This window comes from Gorilla gorilla, chromosome 13 (assembly GCF_029281585.2).
Source record: "Gorilla gorilla gorilla isolate KB3781 chromosome 13, NHGRI_mGorGor1-v2.1_pri, whole genome shotgun sequence".
Taxonomy (NCBI): domain Eukaryota; kingdom Metazoa; phylum Chordata; class Mammalia; order Primates; family Hominidae; genus Gorilla; species Gorilla gorilla.
Window position 1 is genome coordinate 61,368,414 of NC_073237.2, and position 12,454 is coordinate 61,380,867.

A 12,454-nucleotide genomic window follows, 5' to 3' on the forward strand; every position below is an offset into this window, starting at 1 on the left:
GCTTCTCATTATTTTATGACCACCATAAAATCTGTCATGGGACCTATCCCTATTTCAGGTTTTAACAGATATGTCAAGGATACAGAATGAGCTATTTTAGGAGTATCTTAAGAATACGGGTTTCCGTAACAGCAATTTTATCATACTGATCTTTTACCTCTACCTGCCAAATGAAATGGAAAATAATTGCCCAAAAATTTCAATTCAGACAATTTTAATTTTTACCTTTTCAACAAGGATGAGAGAGAATTACTCTAATTCACAGATTCTAAGTAAATAGATGCATAGAGAAACAGAGCAAGCTTTGCATTATTTTTCTTTTTAATAAAAGAAATGGAAATAGATTAAGAGCTTGAAAGAACAAGATGAAGAATTTTAAAGAAAATACATAGCCTTTAGCACAAAACTGTTAATGAAAGGAGTGTTTTTTTCCAAGCAAGGAAATTCTTTAAGTATATTCACAACTGGTATATGTTGCTGTAAGCAAAAATGTTTGAATCCTTTTTTTTCCCAAAAAAACGTCATAAGTATCTGGGAACAAAATAACTTTAAAAGAAAAAGCCCAAAATATAATTCTTGGATGCTTTAAAAAGTTAGGAATAATGTTAAATAAAGTTTCATCAGTGAGGACAATATGAGTTCTGTGCTGTATCAGATATTGTGTACGAGCATTTTCTTTTATTCTAGCACAAACATTAATATTCTTTCATACTTTTTTTTATCCTGCTTTTATTCTTTAATGTTTAGGTGCCTTGACCCAAGCCATTCGAAATTTTGCAAAAAGCCTTGAAGGTTGGCTTTCCAATGCCATGAACAATATTCCACAGAGAATGATACAAACCAAGGTATACTTTATGTCCTTGCTTTTTCTTTTGTGTTTAGGAAATTATTCTGAACTGTTAACTTTACATCTATCCTATCAAATGGTATTATGTAAAATGTTGAGGTTATAACGTACATCATCTTTTAAAACTGATTTTTATATTTGTATTTTATAACCATGTAGTAAAGAACTTGCACAAGAGATGTTTGACAATGTTCCTTTCAAAGAGAATACGGAAGCGTTTTAAGTGTGGTGCATTTATAAGCTCTTTCTAAACAATATAGTAGATATATATATATTCTAAATTATATTTGTGAGAAAGATATAAACTATAAATGTTTAATTTCAAATATTAAAATAATAGCCTAGAATGTTCAAATAGTTTTCATTTGAAGGAATTTTCTATTTCTAAAATTTCCTGCTATACTTATCATATCCTGAAAAGTTCATAGAAACTAATATTGTTTTGCTTTTTCAGGATGTTTTGGTGTTTTTCTAAACACTGGAGAAAGCTTTTGTGAATAAAGTGAACAATTAACTCGTAATTAATCAATATATCTCAGGAATGTGGATTATTTAGCTGGAGATACAAATTTTAGTCTCTACTTTGTCTCCTACTAGCCATGTTGCTTTCTGTTAATCGGTGAACATATCCTCATAGCAAGATTGGACTAATTCTAAATTTTATTTAAATTTTGATACCAGAAATCACATTTGTGACTTCTTGTCAATGACTGTATTTACTGTCAGACTCCAGCAATATGCTTTGCCTTTGAATCTGGGGGCAGAGTTGAGCAATTGAAGTTATTTTAGCTGATAAACCTCTGTGGGAACATAAGTAGCCTCCAGTTCGTTTGCTTGGGCTTAAAGTTTGCAATAAAACTTTCTCTCTCTAAAACATATAGAAGGCGACATTTCATTGATGTGCCCATATTAGATTGTTCCTCTAGAACTGTGCTTTCACAGTAGGGCCAGCCTCGTGTGGCTATTTAAATTAGAATTTTAAATTAAGTGAAATGAAAAAATTAGCTCCTCAGTCACACTCGCTACATTTTGAGTGCTCAGTAGCCTCCTCTGGCTGCTGGCTACCATGTTAGGCAGCATATATGTAGAGCATGTCCATCATTGCAGAGAGTTCTCTTTGGCAGTGCTGTTGTATATCACATTGAGGTGTGCAAAAAAGAAGGTGGCCTTTGATTATGATCAAGGAATCCTTTTCAACTTTCAGTCAGTCATATTTGTAACAATACCTCAAACAGCTAAAAGCGCTTCCCTTCCCAGTGTTGTCAAAGTGAATGTGGTAACAATCCAGTTGCAACATTGGCCATCTCATTGACCTCCAGAGTTTGGTTGAATGATTCACCACAGTAGAGGGTACCATCTGTTCTTCTGGTTTCACTGATATGCAGTCTTTTTTCCTCTCCACATTCAATTAACAGAGACAATTTACCCTGACAGAGGAAACAGCATTCCAACTACTGTGGCTTTTGGAATCAAAATGCCCAGGTCAATTCCCATCAGTAATGAAGTTTCTTTGCAACCTTGAGCAAGCTACTTATCTTCTTTAAATCATAATACATGTCTAATAAGATAGTTATGAGACTTGAATAAGATAATATATGTAAGGCACTTAACCCAGAGCCTGGCACATAGTATATATTAGATTAATGTAAACCACAAAAATGGAATAAGATTCTTTTTTGAGGACATATGAGCTTCCCCCCAAGTTCCAAATAGTCCTCAAACATCTCATGTCAAGATAGAGCATCCTGTTCCCTGTGAACACCCTCTACCACTCCCAATTGATCATTCAACTGCTCGTACCTTATATACCCATATAGTGATTAAGTGCAATACTGTACATTCCTGTAGATATGTCTATTTTTAAAATATATTTTTAAAAGATTAAAATCATTAGATCTATATTGTGCACATAACAAATTTCCATGAGATTATGAGATTTAGATTTTATGTAGACATTTTGCATTATCTTTGCTGTCTTTCAAAATAAACTGCTTCATTCAGGGTCTGAACAGGAAACAAATCGTGCATCCAAAGGTGGGGATAAACAGAGAGTTTAAGAAGAGTTTATTTCCAAAGGTATGAACAAAGTTGAAAAAAACAAAGAGGAATAGTAAAGCATCCCAGAGCTAGCAGTAGTGGGAATTCTAACCATCCCTAGGAATGAAGGGGTGAGAGGTGAAAGCTATGGCATTAGGAAATCCACTCTTTCCCTCAGGACTGTGGTAACATTAGAAAAGGAAAGCAGGTTCCGCTCTAACAGGCAGCAAGCAGAGGTTGTAGTGAATAAGTACCCTGGTAACCACTCTTTCTTCCCATCCTTCCATCTCCTGCCAGTGCCTGTTATTGGTCAAACCCAGGTGGAAGCCAGAGAACAAGAGGGGAGGTTAATGTGGTCCATTCAGATCAATCTTCCTGGGCACAGAACAAGATGAAGAAAAATGGAAAGTAGATTTTGAGAGGCAAATAGAAATTTCCCGCATAGCCCTTTTAAAGAAACTCTAATTCTGAAAAAAGGCTATTCTAGTTGGTTGCCTCTGATAATCTCGCCTCAAAATTACTCGTTTCTATAAAATAAAGGTAGTAAGAATAAATCTGAATGGTAATGCTCTCACATGCATTTTTAAATACAATGTAAAGAGTAGGAATGTCCAGATCTCTTTTTATTTGAAAAGGCAAACTGCACATCCCTACTTTTAAAATTTGCCTAGTTTCTACTTGACTGTCCAAAGAACAGTAAAAAAAGAAATGAAAACCAACATTTTTCCTGCTTCACTACTCAAAGTCATTTCTTACTGTGGATGAGTAGTTACTTGCAAGACTGGTTTAATTAATGCTACACTCAGATGTCAAAGAATGTGGGAGTTTGTTTTAGTCTTGACCTCAACCTACTCAAAAGGAAAATAATACTTGGTTTAGAGATTTAAATGCTGTAATTTACAAGTAAACTCTCTCACCAAATGAATTTTAAATAAGTGTCAGAGGCAAGCATTTAAAATTTGTCAAGGGAAAAAAGATTTGAAAATTGCAGTGGTTTCTTTTACTGGAGAAAACAGAATCCCAACTTAATTGGATTGCTTTACAGGTTGCCGCTGTAAGTGCCTTTGCCCAGACTCTGCGAAGATACACGTCGCTTAATCACCTGGCCCAGGCAGCTCGTGCAGTGCTTCAGAACACTTCCCAAATCAACCAGATGCTTAATGACCTCAACCGTGTCGACTTTGCCAATGTCCAGGTATTCTATTTCCTTGCAAAGCATATCTCTTAAGGAAAGATACCCAATTTGTTCTTCTTAATTAGGATCATCAAATTTCTTTTCAAAGTCTCATCTATATATGGCAGCATCTATATTCACAGTGTTCTGAAAGAGAGGAGTTTGACCCAGATACAGCTATAATGCTCCCATGTTTGTGGTTAAAGTAAGCTCACATTTACAGTCCTAAAAGACAACGTAATATATCACCCGCATTTGCTGAATAGTTAGTAGAGTAATAAAGGTCACAGTCATTGAAGTTAGACAGGCAAGAAATTAAGCTGTCTCATATACTAGCTGTGGGATCTTGGGCAAGTTACTTAACTACTCTAGGCTTCACTTTCCCCACCTTATAACACCTGTCTTAGATTATTGTTTATATATTTAATAATTTGTACCATGACATGCAGAGATATTTCTATTTTGTTGCCCCTCCTTGAAAGAACTAAGAACAATTCTATTTCAGAGTTTACTATAGTTGCCTAGTAAATATTTATTCACTTGAAAAGAATTATGTGCAATAAGTTCAACTATTGTGGTAGTTCAAATGAAAAAATATTTTTTAACCTTGTGATCACATTACCCACTTGTACTTTAAAGTACACTTTAAAAGCTAAGTTAGAAACATTATTATAGAGTTTCAATATCAATAAATACTTTATTTCTGATTCTAAAGTAATGAATCTAAATGTTACCAAATAAAAACAATATCATTGCCCACCAAAAGCATAAGCAACAAGAGGAAAAATACATAAACTGTACGTAATCAAAATTTAAAACTTTGGGGTTTCAAAAGAGACCATCAAGAATGTGAAATGGCAAACCACAGAATGTGAGAAGATTTTTGCAAATCATATATCTGATAAAGGACTTGTTTATAGAATATATAAAGAACCATTACAACCCAGTAATAAAGAAAACCTGATTAAATATGGACAAACATCTGAGTAGACATTTCCGCAAAGAAAACATACAAATGGCCAATAATCACATTAAAAGATGCTTAATGTCATTAGCTACCAGGGAAATACAAGTCAAAACCACAGCGAGGTACCATTTCGTATACTCTAAAATGGGTCTAAGCAAAATGAGACATAATAACATACCCTATTGGTGAGGATGTGAAAAAATTGGAACCTCATACACTGCTGGTCAGAATATAAAATGCTGTAGCCACTTTGGAAAACAGTGTGGCAGTTTGTCAAAAAGATAAACGTATAGTTACCGTCTGACTCAGCAGTTCAACTCCTTGTTGTATACCCAAGAGAAATGAAATCATGTCCACACAAAACTTATACATAGAGGTTCATAGCAGCACTATTTATATCAGCCACATAGAAGCAGAAACAACCCAAATGTCCGTCAACTGATTAATAGATAAACAAAATGTGATCTATCCATACAATGGAATATTATTGGGCAATAAAAAGAAATGAAGTTCTGATTCATTCTGCAGTATAGATGAACCTTGGAAACATGATGCTAAGTGAAAGAAGCCAGGTACAAAGGATCACACGTGGCATGATTCCATTTGTATGAAATTCCAGAATAGATACATCTATACAGACAGAAGGTAGATTGGTAGTTACCTAGGGCTGGGGGATTGAGAAGACTGGGAGGTAACAAATAAGAGTCATGGGGTTTATTTTTAGGAAAATTAAAAAGGTCTAAAATTGATTGTGGTCAGTGATGTACAACTTTGTGAATATACTAAAAGAAACCTTTGAACGGTAGTCTTTAGATGAATGAATTGTATAATATGTGAATTACATTTCAGTAAACCTGTTAAAAAACATTACTGTTGTTTTAAAAATAAGCTAATTAGTAATTATTTTATTTTCTAGAAATTTTAATTTCTACTTCTTGCCTAGTATTGTCATTTAAAATACATCAAAAAGTAACATTTGGGCTTGATCCATTTTAGAGTACGATAAAAATTAGTTGTTCATTGTGACTTTCATGGACTGGGTTCAAACTTCTGAGATACATATATAGAGAGAGATCTATATCTATCTAATATTTTATATTAGATATTTATATCTATTTATATCTAATTTAAAACTATATATATGAAGTTTTAAAAAATATCATCTATCCATCTAGAAAAACACATACACACATACAAGTACATAATCTTTACAAGAACAAAGTTTCTCAGCTTTACAAAACCATTTACTTTACATATTTCCGTGGGATATATTAACTGAATAAGCAAGAGTATTAAAAGTTTATATTGCCTTAAAATCTATACTGTAATATTTATTTCAAATCTTTTTTCAGAAAAGATATGTTTAAAAGTCTCTTAAGAAGAGTTGAAGAAGTAAGGCAGCTTCTAGTTTCAGAAAGTAATTTAAACTCAGTAACAGAAAACATTTTAAAAAATTATTTATAATAATATCCGAAAAAGTTTTTCAGTGTTCTGTTAGCATTATTATATGTATAAATACATATATATAGATTTGTGTATCTGCATTCCAATGAAGTATTTCTACAAATGAGTTCTTCCCTGGTTATAAGCATTAACCTTGAGAACATTTTTGCATATTAATGATCAGTGATATGTCTACTGTACGACTTATCCTCTACCTGCCAACTTTAAGAATACCCTTTCTTTTCCTCTATTTTTGACTATCATGTTTTTTTGGGTCCACCATGATAGCCATTACTGCTGAAACCCATATGATTCGGCATCTGCCCTCCAAAACCTTCTTCCTTTCTTCAGAGTACCATGACACAGTAGTGAGCCCTTCATTTCCCCCTACATTTTACTTTTCACAGCTCTGTACATATTAATGAGTAATCTCTTTCTCAAGGTAGCACTTTTCCTCTTTAACACCCTTATTTCTTTCCTTTTCTTTTCCTAGTTTTGCCAGATTTTCCCAGAGTCCCTTGCCTCCCATTTTACCTTTATCCACATCTCCAGTTCATTTGGAAGTCGTCCCAGCTTCTATAACATGAACCTCAATAATCTAACAATATAAGAATGATGCTCTTGTAATAAGGAGACTTCTATTTAAAACAATGAAATGACATGTGTGTCAATATTATAATACACTTAAGAGCTTGAAAGTGCTAAAAAGTTCCTTTCAGGATATCCATATATCACTTTTCACTACTTCATTCTCCTCTAATTAAATTTTCTTTTATTTATGCATTTAAGATAATTTTTCTATTGCAGTATAACTGGTTTCCTGTTTCATTTAATTGGTAGTATTACAATGGCATAATTCTCTAATTTTTTGCGTAAATGGTGGTTTTTGAAATCTACATTATGGGCTAAATAGCTTTCGGTGGGCTCACATGATAACTTAGCTATTACATATAGTTGTGTTTCCGTATTTAAAAGGCATTCTGATTTTGAAGTTCCTGACTACTTTTCATTTTGGATATTTTTTTTTCTAATTTAAGAACATCTCTAAGTGTCCTTAGCTTTTTCAATTATAGACTTGAAATATCTACATTCATTTCACAAGGGAATATTTACAATGTGCTCTACTGTTAGTATATTTTCGCTTTAGAGAGTAGTAAAATGAAGTATAATATAAAGTAGTTTGAAAAGCCAGAATAATGTGCTGTGGTTTTATTTCTCTAAGTTAGGTTTTAGATTATCATCTTTTCTTGGCAAAAACTAACTGCCAAGTAAATAGTGAGTTTGAATTTATGGTAAGAAATGAAATTAAATTCCTTCATGGATACTAGTAAGTTTCTCCTTCCAATTATCAATGTGCAAACAAACAAAAAAACCTATCCTGCTAATTTCAGCTTTATTTGTAATACTAAAATGTTGGAACAAACAAATGTCTAACTATATGGGATTGGTTATGTAAATAATAGTATATGATTAAATAAAACAAATTCATTCAGTGGACAATGAAGATAGGTCTAATTTGCCTACATGGAAAGATGGTTATTAAATATTTCTAAGTGAAACTAAGCAGAATATCTAATAGAAAATATAATATGATCCTCTTTTATTTTAAACATTTAAGTATGTATAAGCATATAATAATATAAAATGTATGTGTAGATATATGTGTTTTATAATACAAATATATATTTAAAATATAAATGTATGCATAAATAATATAGTGTATGTATATATGATGATATATGCATAAATTATTTCTATATGCATGTGAAAAGTTTGAAAGGTACATACGTCAATATGCTGTAATTTCTTACTCTTGCCATTTTAAATATTCTTAATGTTTTGTTCCTTTTTTGCTTATTTGTATTTACAGTTTTTTCTATAATTATATTTTAGTATACTTAAAATATTTAAAATTGGTATTCAGAAGGTAACATCTGAATGGATTTATGATTAATTAGATAAGAGGAAAAAAGACAGTGAATAGTATCATCAGCTGAGATATAGAAGAAACAGTAGGTTTCCCTGGGAAAATAAAATAAGTTGAGTTTGGGGCATTTTGCATTTGAAGTGCCTCCAGGTTGAAATGTCCCTTGAATAGGTAAAGTCTGTAGGATCAGGAGAGATACTGGAACTAGAAGATGGAGATAATGGATTTATTCAGTTGAAGTTGTTAATTTGAATGAACTTGTTTTTTGAGAGCATATAGAAAAAAAAGCTATAGACACTCTTTTGAGAAAAATACATATATATTCACAAGGTTTTATTAGGAGCCTCACAGACACTTCTCCAAAGAAATCTATCTTGACAAAATTATCTGGACACAATGAACCCAGCTTAAAATTTTTCATTAAATTTCATTTCTTTAATTTTATGCTTAGGGAAACTGAGGCCCACATAAATTAATTGCTTGAGGTTAGTTTTGTTTATTCAGGACCTAACACCTATGTCTTCTCATTCCCAGTCAAATATTACATTACCAAAGAATTATGTTTTGCCCTGAGTGAATAGGTTTTTTTAAATCTTAAAATACAACGTAGCACTGGAAACATCAGAGTACTTATGGCAACCACTGAAAAGTAGCCTTAAAAGTTCCTATTTTCATTGCTGTTACCAAACATTTCCCAACCAGAACCAGAAGGAAAGTTGCAATAATCACATTTTTTGGCAGGAACCATGTCTACATTTTCTCAAGAGTTTTTGTTGTTGTTGTTATTGTTGTTTTCATTTCTCTGAATTAATTTGCATTCATAGCCTTGCCTTGATAGCCCTTGAGATTTCTGTTCCCAATCCATAAAACTCACAGCAGCATATGCTTCTACCTAGTATCATTCAGTATTTGTTTCTGTTTTAATCTTGAGGGGACCTCTTTTGGCCAATTTTATCTATTTATCTGTCTGACTTACCCTAAATCTTCTCAAATAAATTGGTTTTAAAGTTTTATCTGATGGGGAACAAAAAGACAACTTCTGAAAGCAGTATGAAAGCTGAATAGGATGAAAGACCCTGCCTACTGTAGGTTCAGACTTCTATTTTTTGAAGTAATCATGTATTTTAGTCTTTTACACAGACTAGTTAATGTAGAAAAACCAAATGATACTTACATGTGACATCACTTTTCTATGTACCAGAGTGAGCAACGAGAAATACTCATCCCTTAAAACTGATAAAGATTGTGTTACCCTAACAATTGACAAGTAGTTGTTTATTTTCTGGATTCATTTAACTGTGTGAAGCTTTTGTTATAATTTTCTGTTCTTGCATCTAGTGTGTGTGCTGGCATTCAATGAAAGGATGCTGAATTGAACTTTTCCTTTTCTTTCTGTGTTACTGTCTCAGGAGCAGGCTTCCTGGGTGTGCCAGTGTGATGACAACATGGTTCAGAGACTAGAAACAGACTTCAAGATGACTCTTCAGCAGCAGAGCACCCTGGAGCAGTGGGCTGCATGGCTTGACAATGTGATGATGCAAGCACTGAAACCCTATGAAGGAAGACCCAGTTTTCCTAAAGCCGCCAGGCAGTTTCTGCTAAAATGGTCTTTCTACAGGTATCATCTAGGTTTTTCCTAGGCTTTCTTCTTCATATTCTGCAAATATGTGTGTGTATGTGTGTGTATATGCTTCTGTGACAAAAGAAAAGAAAGGAATAAAGACTTTAGTTTGTGGAAACTCCCTGTTACAACTACCTTCAACCCAACTCAGTGATTACAACACCATGGAAATGTACCAGGAAACTTAGAGAAATAAACTTTCTGCTAGGAAAAGAAATCTCTTGCTCAAAGCCCTACATGTCCTCAGATGGGAACATCTGAGATTCCAGTCTAGATAATGTGTTCAGCAATAATCAGAAAAGGGCAACTGTCCTCCCTCTTGCAACATACATTATTTAGGCTTCTTTCTTGAGGCCTAACACTAGTCTCCTTTTTGTTCTCTGTTTAGTGATGTTCAGAATGTGGTCCCTAAACCAGTAGCACCACTATCAATTGGAAACATGTTAGAAATGCAAATTCTTAGCACCTCCTCCAAATCTACCTGTATCAGAACCTGTAGAGGTAAGGCCCAGCAATCTATGTTTTAAAAAGTACTTAAGTTGATTCTGATGCATACCCAGAACCATCTATTTAACTTCTTAATTTTATCAATTATAACTGTTTTCAAACCTGGCTGCACATCAGAATTAATGTAAAAAAAAAAAAAGAAACAAATCCTAGGTGCCTCCCAAGACCTACTAAATCAAAATCTTGGTGGTCAAGAGATAGTGATTAGTGGCTGGGCACGGTGGCTTACGCCTGTAATCCCAGCACTTTGGGAGGCTGAGGCGGGCGGATCACGAGGCCAGGAGATCGAGACCATCCTCGCTAACACGGTGAAACCATGTCTCTACTAAAAATACAAAAACAAAATTAGCGGGGCATGGTTGGGGTTGCCTGTAGTCCCAGCTACTCGGGAAACTAAGGCAGGAGAATGGCGTGAACCCAGAAGGCGGAGCTTGCAGTGAGCCGAGATCATGCCACTGCACTCCAGCCTAGGGGACAGAGCGAGACTCCATCTCAGAAAAAAAAAAAGAGAGAGATAGTGATTAGGAATGAGGATAATCAGGATTTTTTTCACAAAGCTCTCCTGGTGATTCTAATGATCATCAGTAATCTCGTAGACAGTAACATAGCTTATTAATAATATAAATCACTTTTTGACTAAAATAGTATAGATAGAAACATGTATTTTTGTAGACATAGAAGCACCCAGAAGAAAAGGGCTTTCTGATTACATGACATATATCAAATGATGGGATGAGCTGTTGACCATAACTCGGCCACAAAGATTAAAAACAGCATTTATGACCTTTGTAGGTCAGTGTCTCTACCATATATGTAGGATGGAATTGGCAGAGGGAATTCTTTCATAAGTTGGGTAAATTATATTTTTAACTCTGGCATTTGTTCTTATGGTGAGAGTTCATTTTTTAGCTTCTTTAGATAAAGCTGGCCCCACTGATTTGGCCCTAAGATTAATATCTGCTGTAAAGTATAGGCAGTGTCTACTGTAGATTCTGTGCAGCCATGCACATATCAGAAAGTGGTGGCCACAGGACATACACCTGACTGTAGCTGTGGCTACACTATGGTCATCATCTGGACATCAGTGGTGAGTCCAAAGCTAGTTGTGAGGAGGGAAAGACTATGAATAAGTAACAGAATGTAGGAACTAATAGTATTTGTGAACTCAGTAAACCCAGACTATAGGATTTCCATATTGTTTTGACCACCTTTGGTTATAATGATGGAATCAGAGGTCTTTTAATTATGATGGTAGTTTCTTTGGTTTTATTATAAGTGACTTTTTTCTTTCTCAACTGATTTGGTCCATATTCTTATTTCTTAAACTGAAGTAGACGTATAGATCCACATTATATGTTTCATAACAGTTAAATTATCCTTACATCCTGAAAATAGCTGTCTAGTGTCTAGCCCAGGGTCAAATGCAATGAAAGAAAGCCAACCAGTTTTTTGCTGTTGTTTTGTTTTTGTTTTTGTAGTGGTACAATTCCACAGTGCTGCCTCTCATATATTTAACACCTTTAGCCCACATAATTCAAGAAGCACATTATTAAGGTGTTGTCTGGCTCTGTGACCCACTAGTATGCATCAGTGAAGCCAGTGCTAGGTTTGGATCTGGGTGTTCATGAGAAATGTGTTGATGAGAAATTAAGTTTTCCCTTGATACAGCAGGAGGATTTGAAATGCGTTATCACAGTGTTCTCAAGGTAGATGCAGCAACAGTTGTAGTAATGGTAGAATTAGAAAATTTAATTTGGGAATATTTTTTAAGATTTCAGCCAGGCACGATGGCTCACGCCTGTAATCCCAGCTACTCGGGAGGCTGAGGTAGGAGAATGGTGTGAACCCGGGAGGTGGAGCTTGCAGTGAGCAGAGATCACACCACTGCACTCCAGCCTGGGCGACAGAGCAAGACTCCATCTTAAAAAAAA

General features: G+C 34.3%; 1 protein-coding gene across 12 annotated transcripts in view; it reads left to right on the top strand.

The window, feature by feature from the left end:
- RFX3 (regulatory factor X3) overlaps positions 1-12,454 on the top strand; it is a 310,622-nt gene that overhangs the window by 261,929 nt on the left and 36,239 nt on the right. For all 12 annotated transcript variants that reach the window (XM_063696430.1, XM_055350632.2, XM_063696432.1 and 9 more), the window contains 3 exons: positions 748-845; positions 3,930-4,079; positions 9,805-10,013. In XM_063696430.1, the coding sequence (XP_063552500.1) occupies positions 748-845; positions 3,930-4,079; positions 9,805-10,013 (457 nt within the window). The remainder of the gene's footprint in view (positions 1-747; positions 846-3,929; positions 4,080-9,804; positions 10,014-12,454) is intronic.